Consider the following 18,844-nt stretch of genomic DNA (forward strand, 5'->3'; position numbering starts at 1 on the left):
TTTAACAGCATTAAAAGAGAAATAAAGTCCATCTTCAAAGACTAAAACAGAGAACATACAAGGAATTCAAAACATTCTAAAGTGGTAGATTGTTGCAAGGTAAATTATCAATATTTTAAACTAGATGGACATTTTTTTTCTTCCTTTGCTGCCCAACTTTTTAAAAATGTCTCAGTTTCTCACCTTCGATTTATTCCTTAGATCACTAAAACCGAAGTATCATTTCTAGCACTCAGAAAGACATTTTCAAAGGTCAGGAGGCATCAATGTGATCAGCCCTGCATCATCGTCAACACTGAGTCTCTAATGAGCTTCCCTGGTTGGCAACACTTCACATGTGTCCCATCTTCTTTCCATGATCTCCAGATGACCAAATCTCACTAAACTCTACTTCTTAATGAGGTTCACGCCCCAAGGTTCAAAACAAGCTACCATTTCTTCTCACCTTGCATCCTATTCCTTGGCAATCTCATGATTTCAATATCACTTGTAAAAACAATCCATGAATTCTAATGTTTATCCTTTTAGATGCTGAACTGATATTTTGAATTACTTGCAAGCATATATATCTAGGTGTCCCCCAGTTACTTAAACTCAGCAAGTCCTAAACAATGTTATTTTTCTCTGATCCACACCTCAAACCGTGGGCAACACCCCAAATCTTCTCATCCTCCTGTTTCCAATATTGAACAAAGTGTCATTATCTAACTGGGTAATCAACTGGAAACCTCAGCATCAACTTAAATCTCTTCTTCCTAAACCTGCTACCTTGACATTCACTGAGTCACCAAATCACGTCACCTGCAATTCTCTGACAAGTCTTCTGGGTCCATCTTATGACATCAAAAGAATATCTCTTAACCTGATTACTGAATGGCTTCCTGCTTTTTACCTTTGATTGCTTTCAGATCTTCTTGATGTCTTTGGTGTTCTGCAGTTTCATCATGGGGTATCTAGATATGGATTTATCTTTACTTTGGGCTTCAGACTCAGAGTACTTCCTAAATTTGTCTTTAGTCAAAAATTTAGTCATTACATTTTTGAATACTGTCTTACCGCCCCCTCCTTTTTTTTCTACTCTCTACATCTGGGACTCATTAGAAATATGAAGTACCTTTTTCATTCTATTTTCCATGACTCAACTTCACACTTTCAATTTCTTTATCTATCTCTGCTGCATTCTAAATAATTTCCTTTGAATTACCTACTTCAACAATTGATCATCAGTTGAGTCTATCCTACAGTTTAACTTGCAGAGCTCAGGAAATAAGGACAGTCCATCCCCTGAAATAAGAGTTAACACAACAGGCTTGAGACTGCTATTCTTAGAAAGGCCTGATTACAAGACTGGCCCATACATGGCATCTAGGAACTTGACTGCGATACAGTTCCTGACACTGACATAAAACTTTCCCTAATGATAAGAGTGGTTTAGTGTTCCTAAACTGTTTATACAAGCAAGGCAGTTTATTCTGAACAGCTGCTTTCTTTTTGTGAGCCTGGAAGTTTGGAACGTGCTAGGCAGAGGGTACCGACATGACCAACACCCAATAAAAACACTGGGCACTGAATCTCGAATGCACTTCTAGTAGACAATCATTTTACACGTGTCACAACTGGGTGCTGGAGAAATTAAGCAAGTCCTGGGAACTCCATGTGGAGGAGACTCTTAGAAGCTTGTGCCTGGCTTCCTCTAGATTTTGCCCCATGCATCTTTCTCCTTTTGCTGATTTTGCTTTTGTATCCTTCTGTGTAATAAATGTTCACCATGAGCATGACTATATGCTGAGTCCTGTGAGTCCTTCTAGCCAATCACCAAAGCAGAGGGTTGTCTTAGGGTGCCCCAACACAGAGTATCCGTACTAGAAGTCCAACAATCCTAGTGTTTTAATAACAGAGAATACAGAAAAATGTAACAAAAATGACTCAAAGAACTACTGGAAGACTTGTAACTAAAAAGTTACACTATTGTTTCATTAGAAACTAAGAGAGAATAGTAAAAATCAAACTACATCCTAGCCAAGTTTTTGAAGCTCAATGAGAAAGAATTCCCTAGATCTCCAAGCAAAAACCAAGATACTGTTACAAAAGGGATAATTCTTTTTTTTGTTCCAGATTTTTTCATGCTACAATTGATTCCATACTGTCTACAAAGTGCTAAGGGAAATAACATGTGACCTGAAACTACTATAATCAGCTAAATTGTTGTTTAAAATACAAAGGCAACATGTAAGTTACAGGAAATAAAGTTTAAATTGTTAAAATATTTTTTAAAAACTAAAATGGCCAGTATTAACAAGAATGGAATGCTTGTTAGAAACATTAACTGGTAAATCTTTCTAGAGGGCAAGAGTATCAAACTAAAGTATGCACAGACCATTAAACCAGTGATTCTATGTTGTACTAGTTTATCCTGTAGACTTGCTTATGTAAGTAGACAAAGGAATATTTTAAGAATACTCACTGTTGATAATAATGAAAAAAAATTATAAATGTCTATCAATAAAGGACTGAAAAACTAAAATTGAGTTCAATGATGAAATATACTATTCATGTTGCTATTAAAAAGAATGAGCCCTGACTGGTGTGGCTCAGTGGATTGAGCGCTGACCCGCGAACCAAAGGGTTGCTGGTTCAATTCCCAGTCAAGGCACATACCTGGGTTGCGGTCCAGGTCCCCGGTTGGGCTGGGGGCCTGCAAGAGGCAACCAACATCAATGTTTCTCTCCCTCTCTTTTTCCCTTCCTTTCCTTCTCTCTAAAAATAATTAAAATCTTTTTAAAAAAAGAATAATGAAACAGTGTTATATAAATCAGGGAAAATTATGTGGACATCATGGAAAGATGTCCACACTATACTCTGAAAGAAATACAAAATCTTAAAGGACCTGTGATTGTGACCAATTGTAGCAACTGATTAGTTTAAAACTAAACAGGAGATAGCAGAAATCAAAACAGTGGTTTCCTGGTAGGGAAGCAGAATGCAAGAATTTTCTGGGGTAATGGAAATGGTCTACATCTTGTTTGGGGAGGGTCTTGGCTACACAATTGTACACATTTGGCAAATTAGGAAACTGTACACTAAATTCACATCTCTCCATTTCACTGTATGCAAGTTTTACCTTAAAATAAACAAAATAATGAACTTACAAAAATCAACTTTTAGGTTGCAAAAGTAATACATGCTTTTAGTAAAAACAAAAACAAAAACAGAAATGTTACAAGTGAAAATCTCTCATTACCCCATTTCTCTCAATCCAACCTTCTCATAGTTAAGCACTCAGAGTTAACCCCTGTTAATAGCTGAGTACATTCTATCTTCCAGACACTTTTCTATACATAAAAAAATATACAGAAATATGTTGTTGTATCTTTTCTTAATTGCAAAAGAAATGTAATTATCCTACACACAGCAACCCTACATTAAAGACCATGTAATATTCTACTGCATAGATAAACCATAATTTATTAAACCAATGCTTTACTGTTGACCATGAAATTGCTTCAGAGCTTCAACAAAATATGCATTTTTATATTTATTATAATTCTTAGAGGTATAAAAAATTACACCATAGTTGGGGATTTTAAAATGTTCCTTGGGAAAAGAACTTCCATTATAATATGAATGCCTATTTTTTCAATTTTCAAACATGCCTTCCGAAAACATAAATGAGTAGAACAATCCCTGTTGTACTCACAAGACATACATAATAATTTATCATAACTGAATTAATGAATAAAATTTTATAAACACATTGGCTATGAAAGTAGGAAATATAGATTTGTATTTGTGTTATAACTCAAAAAATGTTTTAATTTAGCAATGGAAACTCTTGATATACAAGTAAACAAATGGAAGTCTCTTAGAAAGTGGAGGGTGAAAATATCAATCACTACACAAAATAGATCTAAAATGCATTACTCTCAAGGTATTTGGGCCCATTCCTTGTCTTCTTTTGTAATACTTTCAATAATAGGAAATGAAGTCAGCATTTAAATTCCTTTCTATATAAAGTTACTAATAATTGAGAAACTCAGTATTATTACCAGATGGTGAATAAAGAACCAGTGATAAATTTTTCCTTAGAAGTATATAATTGGAAAATGAAATAGTTACAAACCTAGGTCCAATAACAGGAATAAGTAAGACATCTTGAAGGTCTGGATGTTGAAGAATAGGAACACTTATCCCATTAAACTGCTGTTAAAAGTAAACACACAGGATTACAAAGCAATTAATAAATCTGATAAATTTCAATTTATGGAGCTTTCCAGTATCAATACCTAGCAGAGCATAAAGCTTGGTTAGGGATATTTTCATGTTCTTTCATGGAATACTATAAAAAAAAAAAGACTTCAAAACAACTACGTGTTCTCCATAATTTGATTCTGAAGTTTGTTTTTTTCAATTACAGTTCACATTTAATATTTTCTTATATTTGTTTCAGTGCACAGCATAATGGTTAGACAATTATATAATTTATGAAGTGATTCTCCTCCCACCCCCCAATAAGTCTAGTTCCTACCTGGCACCACACACAGTTATTACAATATTACTGACTATACCACCTACGCTGTCCTGACTTCTTTACGAGGCTCAACTTTGCTTACTGTTTGGCTTTATAAATACAAACCATGCTTACTTTAAGTGATTTGCTTTAAAAAATTTCCAATAAAGAACTGCATGTAGGACTCATTTGAGAAAAGCTTCTGAATAAGACATTAAATATTGAGATTAACTACTATTTATTATACACTATCATTATGCCATGTTGATTTTGATGAGGGAAATGAATGTGGCTTTTTTGGCAAAGGTTCAGGACTTTCAATATCCTCTATCATACTTGGCTGTCAGACTAGAAACAGGTCCAGGGCCAGTGGGATGGGTGCTGAAGCCAGCTCACACAGCCTCACCACAGCCAATTGCCTGCATCTCTTCTCAACTCCACGGTCATGCTGGTAGCTTGGAATAGACCACAGTGGTAGTATTGACACAACTTAAATCAGCAAAACACCACAAATGGTTATTTTTCCCAGAAGTGGGCTGTTGAATATGTACAAGCACACCATTGTTGCAGGCAGAAGATGACTGGGCACTCCACACAGCAGAATAAAAGAGAGAACAGTGGACTGGATACCAAGGACTGTATATTCCATCAGAGGACAACATGCAAATATTTGAGAACAAGTCTGTTATGCAGACTAGGGATTGTCAATACATTAATTTTACATACTACATGAAAGGATAGTAGTAATCATACATACTTGCATTGCCCTGTAGTACCCATACACTACCTAAAAAAGAACTTCCAAAATTAACTTATTTGTAAATTGATAAGAGAAATTGTTCATATTTTACAACTCTTAACTACTTTTCTACCAAGTCAACAGATCTCATTCGATCAGTCACCTCTCCGTTTTTTTTTTTTGTTTTGATTTTCCTTCCTCATTATTTGATGGTTTTACAGTATCCAGACTATGGTAAACTGATCTTTCCAAGGAAAGAAAATATAGTGAACTTTGTCATTTGTTTCTGTTTAGTTTTAAAAGTACTATTTGCTTTACATTATTGAAATATTTTATATACAGATCACTCCTTCTCAAGCCAAGATCATTCTTCTCTTTTCTGTTGGATGTGAAAATGATACAGAAATAAAACTTTCATAAAACCACACACATGTGCATAACATTCATAAAACACAAATAAACTTATTTTAAAACCAATCATAGCACCTGCTTCTTCTTTTTGTTTCTGCCTTTATGCCCTTTTAAAAATAGCCTTATTGAGGTTTAATTTACATATCATAAAATGTACCCACTTTAAATGTACAATTCAGTGATTTTTAGTAAACTTAAAGAACTGTGCAACCATCACCCCAACTCAGTTTTAGATAACTTCTATCACCACACAAAGATTTCTTATGTCCATTTGTAGTCAATCCATGTTCCTCGCTCCAATCCTAGACAACCACTACTACTTTCTTTAAAAATTTGTCTTTTCTAGATATTTTATACAAATTAAATCATACAATATATATAATGTCTTGTATCTGGCTTTTTTCACTTACTATGTTTCTGAGGTTCAACAATTTTGAAGCATGTATCAGTTCATTACCTTCATTGCTGAATAGTACTCTACTGTATAAATATATCATATTTTGTTTTTCTCTTCACCAGCTGATAAGACACTTGGATAGTTTCTACCTTTTAGATATTACAAAAAAATGCTGCCATAATGTTCAAGTGTTTGTATGGATGTATTTCATTCTACTGTTTGGTTGGACAGTAAATTTATGCATAACTTTGTAAGAAACTACCAAATTATTTTCCAAAAAGGCCATTTGGCATTCTCATTTGCAAAGTATGAAGATTCCAATTTCTCCACATCCTCACCAACTAAATTAAATTATAAATTATTAAATTTCAGTATGTGGCCCAGAGAAATCTGGGGATAAAGCACCTACTCTTATATCATCCCATTCAGAATATCTCTTTAGGACACACAGGAGCTTTGGAACATGAACAGAAAAAGAAAATAAATAGTCTAAAATGTCTTCCACATCCCCTTTCCTGCTGGCAGTTGGTACTGCTCCACCTCCATTTCCTATCTAATGCTTAAGACCCAACTTTCTCTATCTAATCTTAACCTTTAAGGAAAGGGACATGAAGCCCCTGCAGACTGATTTTGTCTGCCTTATTCTCGATACTAGTCCATGAGATCTTGTATACCCATCAGTCTGGGAGACAAGAATATCTAAGGTCTAGGAATAATTTGCAAGTAAAGAAAACAATCTGGATCTGCCTCAGTTATGGACACCTCTGACTGACCTCAAACGGTTTCCTTTTTACTGCCTGAAAGCATACTCGCGTGGTGATATAAAAGAAATAATTTAGTTGCTTAGAGGAACTGCTTATATTTCATGCCTATCATCATTACTCTCAATGAAATTATCACGATCAATAATTAAAACTCAGATTAATTTTCCTCCAAGTTGTACACTCAGATATCACAGCTGGTTCTTCTTATAATATAGTCATCAACTCACAACTTGAAATCTATAGAACTGTTCTTAAAGAGACTCAGTATCAGTGATATTTTTCTGAAATTTTCTGATTATATCAAGAGTAAAGTGATAACACAGTGATATACAAATGGAAGCCCTTTAATCATGCTTGCCTCTTGCTTTTAATTTACATAGTAAATAGGTAGAAATAGGTCTCCTGATGCCTGCAAGTTAATTGTTCTAAGAGCTTTAATAACTACAAAATGCAATTTTAAGTACCCCATAACGCATCTGTTTTTCACCATTTTACATTTCTTTAGAGGCAAATTTCAACGCAGTGAATGAAACACAAAATGCACAGCTTTTGAAAGCAAATTATGAAATATAAGAAAATTCAAATGTTAGTTTTATGTTTGGAACTTATAAAATGCCATTATAGAATACTATTTTCACATTCAGAAAATGAGTATTATGCCAAAACTATTTTATTGGTTGAACAGAAAATAACTTGTTGTTTTATTTGAAAATATATTATTTTTATTTATTTTTAGTTTATTAATTTTGAGAGAGAGGGGAAGGAAAAGAGAGAGGAGGGAGATGGGGAGAGAGAGAGGGAGGAAAAGAGGAAGAGAGAAGTGGTAGGCAGGCAGACATTGATGTGGTATTCCACTAATTTATGCATTCATTGGTTAATCCTTGTGTGTGCCCTGACCCAAGATCAAACACGCAATCTTGGCATATGGGGAGGATGCTATAACCAACTGAGCTTCTTGGCCAGGGCCGAAAAAATATTTTCTTTATACTGTTCTAATTTCCTGCTTTTATTAAAGATAATAAGGTACTTCTCCATTCTTTTTTTTTTTTTTAATGTCAATTTAAAACATAATCCTACAGGTAATCAGTACGTTCTTCCCTATCTCTGGGCTCACCTCAACTACACCATCTGCCCTCCTGAAAGTTATATGTGGCTAATTTAAAAAAATCACAAACTTCTAGGATTAGACTGGACCTCTTCACATGTATTTTAATGATGAAGCAACTGAAGCCCAAAGGGCTGGGGGACCTATCCAATCACTAAAAATACAGAATCCGAAGTGCTATCTACAAATTCTAGCATCACCACTCACTTTGTAACCTTGAAAAATTTAATATTCATGATCCTTAATTTCCTTATTTGTAAAATAGTGTTCTATCATTCAAAGTATTTTAGTGGGCAGCAATATGACATAGATTGTATAAATGTAATTATATACATAATGACATTAAAAATTTGCACAAACCTTCTGAAGTTCATCAAATAATAGATTTTTCACATGCTGCACTGAGGCTAGATGTGTATTTACTCTGACAGTTGTGAATGATGGAGGGTGTGACAAGTGATTTAACAGAGTTTCAAACTTCCTTTCTGCTTCTTGTTTACCAAAAGCTGATACAACCTGGGAGGGGAAAAAAGGAAGTTATTGTTTCAATTTCATTATACAAATTAAAAATATTAAGTAGAATATGCATACACATTTGTTCCAGCTCATGGACATCTTTCAGCAATTATTCCGTTCCATTTCACCTTGCTGTATTGTTTATGTGTTAATAACACTCAGGGAATGGCATTACTACTTCACAGGGTTCTTGGGTTCAACTGTGGTTAATAAACACCTAACAAAATGCCCCACATAAAGACTTAGGAAAACATTGCTTTAACTTTAAAGTGTTATTAACATCTTGAATGTGTAAAACAGCTGCTATGTTTATCCACATAAATTCAAAATTTCATTCTATTTATTTATAATGCATTAACTGTTATATCAGTTCTGTAAATCTATGTACATGCTAACCTCATATCCTAGTACAATGGTGATTAGTCTTTTAAAATACCAGAATTTGAAGAAGTAACACTGATATTGTCATACAAAAATCCCATGTGCCATCAGCTTTTTAAATGATATAAGTAAGTGTAACAAATAGATACTGTCGCAAAAAGTTGGGTAGCAAAGGTTCATGTCAGAAATGAAGTTGTAGACTCAAACAACGAAGCTACCTTGTAAGTAACTGAAGCTTTTCAAGGCGCATATTTCCCCATTTTTGTCATCTTTGGCTATACCCTGCCTCACAGAATCTTTATAAACCACCTGCCAGACTAAAAGTATTAGGACTTTCTCAAGGTTTAATTAAAAAAAAAAAAAAAAAAAAAAACCACCCTGAATATTCCTTTACCTTTGATACTTTTTACAAAGAAATGGTTATTTTATTTTTTGTAAAATCACAGTGGGTTTTAGGAAGACGGTGTTAAAAAAATAAAAGGTATTTGGATCTTCTTTTATAAAACAATGTTGGGTCATTTTAAAAATTGCTGAGAGCCCTGGCCAGATGGCCCAGTTGCTTGGAGTGTCATTCCATACACCAAAAGCTGCAAGTCCGATTCCAGTTAAGGAACATTCCTAGGTTGGGGGTTCCATCCTTCATTGGGACAACTGATGGATGTTTCTCACATCAACGTTTTTTTCTCTCTCTCTCATATCAGTAACATATCCACCAGTGAAGATTAAAAAATAATAAAAATAAAATAAAAATAGCTGAGAAAAAACAATGAATTCCTCCACTCTCTATGTTCTTTATATGTTAAGTTCTTTGAAATGAAGAGAGGATATTTTCTCTTTTCACACTGTTCAGTCCTATAACATAATCTTTGGAAATTAAGTGTAGAAATAAAATCTAAAGGTCATGGCTTCAGTAAAATGTTAAAAATGAGTAGCATTCAAGCAGCTTTACTTTGAACGGAAAACCAAAGATTTAGAAAATACAAAACTGCCCAGAGAGATTACAAATCTGTACCTTTCTAGCTTCAGGTTTCAGTACTATTACTTGATTCGGATCAGTTACATGATTCTTTAGACCTTCCGTTCTCTGATCTCAGAACTGGTCAGACAGGAAGAAATCTCTACCAAAAAAAAAAAAAAGATTGCCAAGGGAGAAAGATGGAAAGGTCTCAAAATCATTTTAGCACAGCTCCTGGCATTAAGAGGCACTCAACCAATTATAAGACCTCTTCCCCCTGAGTTCCAAAGCAAGCGCTCTAGGACTCAGGCCTCTATCTTTAAACAGTACAAATTCTCCAGGGTAGGTGGTCTTCTTGTTCATCTTTGTAAGCCCTTTGGAGCCACTGCCAGGAACAGAACCGCTTTTTCCCCTCCCCCTTTCCCTTTCCTAAGTGTTAAAACATAGGTCATTTACTCCTTCTTTCGGAAAACATTAATTAAATACCTAAGGGAAGATTGGCATTTCTTACACTCAGAAAGACAAGTAGCAAGAAACAACGGCTGAAAAGATAAGTTTCATTCAGATTTTTTTCTGTTTCTCTAGGGTATGTAAATATTTCAATGTTTGCAAATATCATCTTACATGTTTATCTGACCTACCTCCTTATTCATAAAGCCCTCTTTGAGATAATTTTCAACCTCAAGTCTCAAACACATCTTAGGGAAAATAGACATTTTTCCTATTGCTAAGTCCTCCTCCAATACAAATGCTGAACACGATGGTTTTTCTCGTCCTGAATTACAGCAGGCAGCGTCTGGACAGTTAATACCACCCACAACGTGTCGGGACCACCAGATGCCCAGGAAAACCGCGCCGCTCACGCCGAGTTCAATTCGAAAGCGCGAAGGACGTCCACTTTTGTAGAGCGCAGGCCGTCTGAATCGGCGTCCTCGCCTCCAGCGCACAGGTCCTCGGTCCCCCTTTAGGACGCTCACGATATCACTGTGAGGCAATGCCACTGACGTTGCAGAGAGCGACAAAAAGGCCTAACGAGCGAATCCTTGGTGAAATGGACAGAGACCTGGAAACCAATGTCACACCCGCTCAGTTGCACCCAATCTTTAGGCCTAATTTCCAAACCCGCGCCACCAATTTTTTCCGCAGAAAGCGCTCGCGGATCCCGTCACTTCCCGTGATGTGGCCCACCCCCACTCCCCGGCCTACCAATCCGCAGCCACGAGTTGCTGCTACGTTACCACTCCTGCGTTCCGGAGCTCCGCGGGTGGCGCATCCCGGCGCGGAGGGCTGGGGAGAGCCATGGAGAAAGCAGGCGGCGGGCGGGGCGGAAGCGGCGGGGATGGAGACAGGGGGCTGAAGGGGATAGGGGGAGGAATTAAGGGCCGGGGGCTACAGATCCAGCACTTGTGGGGAGACCTGGGTGCCGAGAGAAATGCGGAAATGGTGTGGTTTGGTTCGAAGGCTTTGCTGCCCTTCGTAGGTGAGGGATCCAGTAGTTACGTGCTAGACAACCTCCAAAGGAAGGACGAAGTAAAAGTTTATTTGGACTCAGCCACCCTTTGATTTCATGAATTACCTATATCAGGCATACAGACCTGACTTTAGTTGTGGACATTATTCAAATTTTGAAAAACGGGGCTAATGGATGCTCAGGCAAAACTTAAAAACCCACAGATAGTATTTATAATTAGTTGATTTGTACTTTAAAGCTCGGGAGACCTTTGGCAAAATCTTTTTATGATACAGATGAGGAAGGAGATTCAGAAGGACAAGGCGCCTAATGAAAGTCACTGAGCCATCTTATGATTGATTGGGAAACTAAAAATAATGTCTCTGACTTCATTGTTTTGTTGTAACTAATCAACAACACAACTGTACGGCAGAGTTCTTGCTTAAGTGTTTAATTCTCACATGAAGACATTTTTATCTTTTTATCTCATGAAGATATTTTTAAAAGTATAAAAGCTACTTTCTATGATTCATCAACCAGTGTCTGCAAAAATTTTTTTTTTTACCCAGAGATCTATTTAATTTTTTTTCTTTTAAAAAATAATATTTATTGAATAACATAGATTCAAAATAAGGATTTTTTTTCAGATTTAATGTGTTTTATTGATTAAATTATTACATTTGTGCCAATTTCCCTTCCCTCTGCTCCCCTCCACCCGGTGGCCCCCCTCCCTCCAGTTGTCCCCCCCTTTTAGATTATGTCCATTAGTTGTGCATACAGTTCCTCCCAACCTCTCTCCGTCTATTCCATTCCCTCCTACCTTGATCCCCAATTCCTATATCATCTCCCTCCCTTTCCCCATTCCCCCTCCCTGTTGACCTCCCCCCAATATGCTTCCCGTACCCACAGTTCCTTTTCCACTCTCGTTGCCTGTTTAGTTTGCCTTTGTTTCATCTCCTTAGCTTCTGTTTTTTAAACCAGTCCCTTTAACATCTCATATAACAGTGGTTTGGATCTAATGAACTCTTTCAGTTTTATTTTGTCCTGGAAACACTTTCTCTGTCCTTCTATTCTGAATGACAATTTCGCTGGATAGAGTATTCGTGGTTGTAGGTTTTGGATTTTCATTACTTTGAATATTTCTTGCCAGTCCCTTCTTGCCTGTAGGGTTTCCCTTGAGAAGTCTGCTGATAGTCTAATTGGGACCCCTTTGTACATAATTCTTTTCTTCTCTCTTGCTGCTTTTAAGATTCTCTCTTTATCTTTAATTTTTGACATTTTGATTATAATGTGTCTTGGAGTGGTTCTCCCTGGGTCCAGTCTCTTGGGAACTCTCCTTGCTTCCTGGACCTGCAGGTCTATTCCCTTCCCCAAGTCTGGGAAGTTCTCCTTTATTATATTTTCACTCAATTTTTCAAGTTCTAGTTCACCTTCCTCATTCTCTGGCAAACCAATGATTCTTATGTTGGGCCTTTTATAGCTGTCCCAGAGGTTTCTGATCCTCTCATTGCTGCTTCCCATTTCCTCTCGCTGCATTGGTTGACTGCTTGTTCCTTCTCCATATTCCAGTTTGTTCAAATGAACTCTGGATTTCTTTTCCTCACCATCTGTCTCGTATGCGGTTTTGTTCCTTTCGTTATGAAAGTTTTTCGCTTCTTTCTTATCTTTTTCCTGCTCTTTTGTGAATTCTGTAAGCCACCTGATAACAATGGCCCAGAACTGAGCCTCTGACAGGTTTCTTATCTGTTCATCTGTCAGGTTCTCTATCTGCTGCCTGGTGAGCTGTGTCACCGGTATTTCTATAGTTGCCTGCCACATTTTGACAGATGCGTTTTGTTTTCTTGGGCCGGCTGTCGGGGGCAGTGCCTGTGTACTCGTAATGACCCAGCGACCGGCGCCGTTTGGCGTCACAAGTCAGCGACCGGCGCCTGTCTGCGACCTATTTCGCAGCCCTGTGGTGCTTTCTTTCTTTGGGGGCGGGGGTCCAAAATAGGTTCACACAGTTATTCCGCTAGGAGACCGGGATCCGTCCTCCCGCCCCCCTGGGCCTCACTGTTCAAGGCGATGCGGTGGCTGCTGTCCCCAGCGCTGTGGTCGCGCACCGCCAGGGGCTTGACTTCCGCCGGGATTTTTCGCCGCCCCGCCGCTCCGCAAACAGCTTTGCCCTCTTTAACTCTTACCTTCCCGAATGGCACCGCTGGTTTATAACTTCATATGTTGGGCTTCCGTGTAGTTTTATTTTCTGGAATTTCTAGTTATCCTTTGTTTTGAAGTAGTTGTATTCCTCTCTAGTTGTAGAGGGAGACTTAGCGTGTCCGTCTAAGCCTCCATCTTGGCCGGAAGTCTGCAAAAATATTTTAGTTTATAGCCATCTTGCTATACAACAACCTTGCAAGGGGGAGGTTATCCTCTCTTTTTACACGACTAAAACAGGATTACTGGAGCCAAAATAACTCCATGTCCTCACAATTAGTAAGAAAGTCAGGATAAAGATTATAGCCACATGATTTCTAAAGCCAGTACCTACTCTTTCCACCATGGCATACTTCAGTAAGTTCAAGGGATTCTTCCATGTTTAAATAAACTTCAAGTGATTAGGAAAATGTCTAGACATTTCCAGATGAACCTTTGCAGCTTCAACATTGTGGTGACCTTAGCACCAATAATGGTCAGAATCTGTATTTAGGATCTAAGGGAGAAGGAAGAACAAATAAAACTATTGGGTTGGCCAGAAAGTTCATTTGTTTTTTTTTCCCATAAGATGGCTCTAGTAGTGTTTAGTTGTCTTTAACTTCATTTGACACAATTTTGTTAGATTGTATTGTGACAGCTGTCATTATCAGCGTGCATAAAAAAAAGTTGATGAATTTTTGTGTAGCCATTTTAATATTGAAGACGGAAGAAAATATGCAACATTTTCAACATATTATGCTTTATTATTTCAAGAAAGGTAAAAATGTAACTGGAACTCAAAAAAAGATCTGCGCAGTGTGTGGAGAAGGGGCTGTGATTGATCAAGCATGTCAGAGTGGTTGGCAAAGTTTCCTGTTTGACATTTCCTGCTGCACGATGTGCCATGGTCAGGGAAACCAGCTGAAGTTGATAGTGATCGATCTGAGACATTAACTGAGCATAATCAATGTTCTACCATGCTGGAGCTAGCAGGCATACACAAAATATCCAAATCAAGAGTTATTGGTGAAAATAAAAAATGTATCTTTTATTTTATGGGAGAAAACAAACAGACCTATTGGCCAACCCAATAGATTGTAAACTCAGAGAAGGTTGAGCCTTTACCATACCACTTCATACCCAGTGCCTAACACATAATAGGCACTCAAGTACTTAATGACTAGATAAATAGATGGATGGACATCTGTGTGAACTAAAGGAAGAAAATGCTGATAAAGCACATATTTGCTGGAAATTAGTTTACTAGGTCAGCACATGTGAACGGTTCTAAGGACACTTAGACTATCCTTGGCTAGACATTTCTGTGGTGACCCTTATGCTACACATTACAAACATGAAGTTGGCATAGTGAATAGATGTTGTCTAAGCAAAGGAAAAGCCCTCTAAGGATTCAGGTTATGTTGTTCTCAATGGGGTAACATGGCCCCCAATGGGGTGGGGGACAAAAAATCTTAGATTTAATCTTACAGTCTTATATCTGTTTGCAGTACTCCAAATCTTAACCTTACCAACACACACACACACACACACACACACACACACACACACACACTATTCCTCAATATTTAATTTCAGGAGAAGGCATTAGGAAAAAATAAAACTTAGGCTGAAAATCTATCAGTCTCAACTCATCTGGAGGCTAGCCCACTAGGCTCAACTCACAGTGAACATTATCTTAAAGGTTTAAGAGAATTTTGTTCTGATCTTTTAAAAATAATTTGTTTGTTTACTTATTTTATTTTTAGAGAGAGGGCAAAGGAGAAAGAGAGGGAGAGAAATCTCTCTGTGTGGTTGCTTCTCACTCGCGCCCCCAGCTGGGGACCTGACATGCAAACTAGTAATGTGCCCTGACTGGGTGTTCAGATTTTTTAAGAGATTAAATTTCATTTTTAGTTGACAGAACATGCTGTCCCTAGATTTTTGGTTTGAACCATGTGTTTTATCTCAGTTAACTGAGTAATTAATTGAGTTCAATTCCAGCTATTGCCAGTTCTTCCAAATACTATCTGAAGTTAAGTTATAATAGTTTCTTCTAAGGAATATTAGATAGACTATCAGATTTTTAAAAAAATTCCCTAGTTAGCCCTGAGCACTGTGGCTCAGCTGGTTGGGCGTTGTTCCAAAAAGCAAAGGGTCTCCAGTTGGATTCCCCATCAGGGCATATGCATGGGTTGCAGGCTTGGCCCCAGTCTGTTGGGGTGAGTAAGAGAGGCAACCAATCAACTTTTCTCTCTCACATTGACGTTTCTCTCCCTCTCTTTCTCCGTCCCTTTCCCTCCTTCTAAAAATAAATAAAGGAACATGATAATGCAATCATTAAGAATATAACTTATTTTCTGAAGTGTTCATTGGAAATAACTTTAATTAAAATGAAATGCCAATGATCTTGCTCTCCAGTTCAACATATTTTAAGAAAAAGGTACAAATGCTGTACTTAAAGCTAAACAAAGAATTTGAAATGTCGAGGGAAAAAAAACTTCAAACATTGATATGAAAGAGAAACATTGATCAGTGTGTTCTGTACATGCCCCAATGGGGAACTGAGCCTGTAACCGAGGTATGTGCCCTGACTGGGAATTGACCAGCGACCTTTCGGTTTATGGGACGATGCCCAACCAAATGAGCCACACCGTCTGGGCTAAAGTGATTTATTAAGGAAAAAAATCACACAGGTGTTAAAAGTGCTACATTTTAAAAGCATATTACCCAAAATTCTCTAGTTTCACAAGCATTCCTACTACAATTTATGTAACTGATATAAATGTACAATATGAACTAAAGTGTATTATTTCTAACAGATCAATTATGGTACATCAGCATGCTTTCTGTTTAGGTAAACTACAACTATAATCTGTTAAACAATCATAGTCATTTTACACTTGTGAATAGTTTTCTTTCGAGTTAGCAAAAACTTCTAATTTCTAAATCTACCAATAAAACTTTTTAATGTGAAGAATATTTTTAAAATATTACAGCAGTCTTGTCAGGTAAATTGTAGAAAACATAAGAGTATATTAGAACAGTTGATCAATAAGTTTCAAACATTTCAAGAACAGAACCAAAAAAAAAAAATCAACAGTGCTGCTCAAATATATTCATTCACCTAATTAAAAGTGAAAGAGTAATTTGAATTTACTGTCTCTAAAGTATCATTAGGCAACCACAAAAAAATATTTAAGAAATATAGTTTTGGGTATTTTTTTGTTCTTCTTTTTGCTTCAAGGGTCTGCAAAAAAAATGCTTTTTTTCTCAGGTACTTTCCTTAGAAATCTGAAAGCCAGAAAAGAAAAAAAAAAAAAAAAAAAAAAAGAAGAATGTGGTTTATATCTATGTGTAACAATTGAAGCTAAAGTACAAAATCTAAAGTTTATTGTTTAATAAAACTAGGACTAGAAATATTCCTTTAAGCCTCTATTAACACAAACACAAAATCATTTACATTTACAGGCCAATGAAAAGTTAAATATTGTAATTTGCATTAGCTCAGTACACTCCTTTCCCTCTATTTGTGAGGTTAAAACTTGCCTTTAATGTCAGAAATTTGGAGCACATTATTCCACATGTAAGGCTTAAAGGGTTTTTGAATAATAATTCTGGGAAGACATAAGTCTTACACTTCTCCCTGTACCGGTAACGAAATTGAGGCATACCTCAGAGGTATTGTGGGTTTGGTTCCAGACCACCACAATAATGCGAATATTGCAATAAAGCAAGTCACGAGAGTTTTGGTTTCCCAGTGCACATAAAAGTTAGGTTTTAACTCTAGTGCAGTCTATTAAGTGTACAATAGTGTTATATCTTAAAAAACAATGTAGGTACCTGAACTAAAAAACTTTATTGCTTAAAAATGCTAACCATCACCTGAGCCATCATCAAGTTGAAATTTTTTTACTAGTGGAGGGTCTAGGGGAGAAATTGTAGTAACTGAGATGAAACTTCGCTTGGAGGCCCAGCTGGACTTGGGGAGAACAGCTATTGCCTCTTGGCCCTGTAAGGGCTAGCTGTAGCTGAGGTAGAACTCACCTCTAAACTCGAGCAAAATCAAGGCATATTTGACCTCTTTTCTTGTTGACCCTAGTTTCAAGCTGTTAGTTACCTGGTTAATTGTGTGGCTCTCATTGCGGCCCTGAGTTGACTATGGCTCTATTCACGTGGTGTGCTGAGATTCACCACCGCCTGCCACGTGTCTCATCCCCACCCTTTCACTTCCACCAAAATGTCTATTTTATGAAACTGTTCATGTTTGAAGAGGGAGTTGAAATAGTGTTGAGAAGGGGATTCCAGGCCTGGGATTTACACTACATCCAGGACCAGCAGTGGCCTTAGTGTCATTTAGGGATAGATAGTGTAGTTTGCTTGAGGCACATACACAGGTGTGTTTCCTTGGCTAGCAGGAAAATAAATGATCAAGCTCTCACATGCATGAGCTTAAGCACAGGCACACTGTGGGTTATTCTTCTGAAGGATATTGAAGGTTCTCAGCCTTGGGTGTCTAACTCACTCCAGAACCTTTTATAGCCCCCTTTCTTATGCACACACGTTATTTAAGGCTTAAATGAGCCCAGGGCGCCTTTTTGTTTTGGATCTCAGATTCTAGTCCATGCAAGGCTTCTGATTCTACAGCTTTTCTCCTTTCTTCAGGCCATCCTCACCCATACGCATCCACTCTACAGTGTTGATTACATGTCTTTGAATATGAATATATCCTTGTAAAACGCTGTGCTATATGTGTGAATATCCTTATATACATGATATTGTGCTACAGATCTTGTGCTGCTTCTTTGCTCATTTTGTCATGTGTCTTTGTTCTCGAGAGTTGCTCATATATTCTTGGGCAGTTGCAAATAACTCTCAGAATGGCACTTAAGTTTGTATATCTAGGGGTGCCCTATACTAAACAGAAATTTTTAATTTTAATATAGGTGAATTAGCTATTATATCATTTGTTGCTTTTTTCTTATTTAAAGGTAGTTAAGATATTTTACATTTTCTTCTATTACTTATTATTAGCTTTTTCTTTCACATTTAGGCCACTAAACAGGACTAAATTCCAGCTAGTACATGGTGGTATTTGCAATGGCTGGCATCTGCTCTGCATGGTCAAACATCTGTTCTCGTTGGTTGATGCCAGGCTATAGTGACTCCTAAATACTGATTATTACTTTTAAACTATTTGAAATTCACATTTGTATATGAAAACCAACATTTATTTTCACCATATATTGGGCCAGTTTTCTCAGTCCTGTCTACTAAAGTCATTACTTTCCCACTGTGTGTGGTATAATTTTGGCAACAGCATATCACATTCTTACACTTTTTGTTGGAATGTGGTGTTCCTTTAACCTTATGTTGTAGAAAAGAAACCTTTAGAATATTTTAAATAATACATATGACATAGTGCTTATATTTTACAGATCTTTTGTCTG

The 18,844-nt window shown here is 37.0% G+C and overlaps 1 protein-coding gene across 1 annotated transcript in view; it reads right to left on the reverse strand.

Moving 5' to 3' along the window:
- Window positions 1-10,932, reverse strand: part of NSUN6 (NOP2/Sun RNA methyltransferase 6) — a 43,112-nt gene extending 32,180 nt beyond the window's left edge. The window contains exons 1-3 of the mRNA XM_090266574.1: window positions 10,417-10,932; window positions 8,284-8,439; window positions 4,121-4,200 (exon numbers count right to left, since the gene is read on the reverse strand). Of these exons, the coding sequence (XP_090122700.1) occupies window positions 4,121-4,200; window positions 8,284-8,439; window positions 10,417-10,491 (311 nt within the window). The 5' untranslated portion in view covers window positions 10,492-10,932. The remainder of the gene's footprint in view (window positions 1-4,120; window positions 4,201-8,283; window positions 8,440-10,416) is intronic.
- Between the last annotated feature and the right edge of the window lie 7,912 nt (window positions 10,933-18,844).

The sequence above is a fragment of the Furipterus horrens genome, unplaced genomic scaffold (assembly GCF_987537825.1).
Source record: "Furipterus horrens unplaced genomic scaffold, mFurHor1.1.pri manual_scaffold_2, whole genome shotgun sequence".
Classification (NCBI taxonomy): Eukaryota; Metazoa; Chordata; class Mammalia; order Chiroptera; family Furipteridae; genus Furipterus; species Furipterus horrens.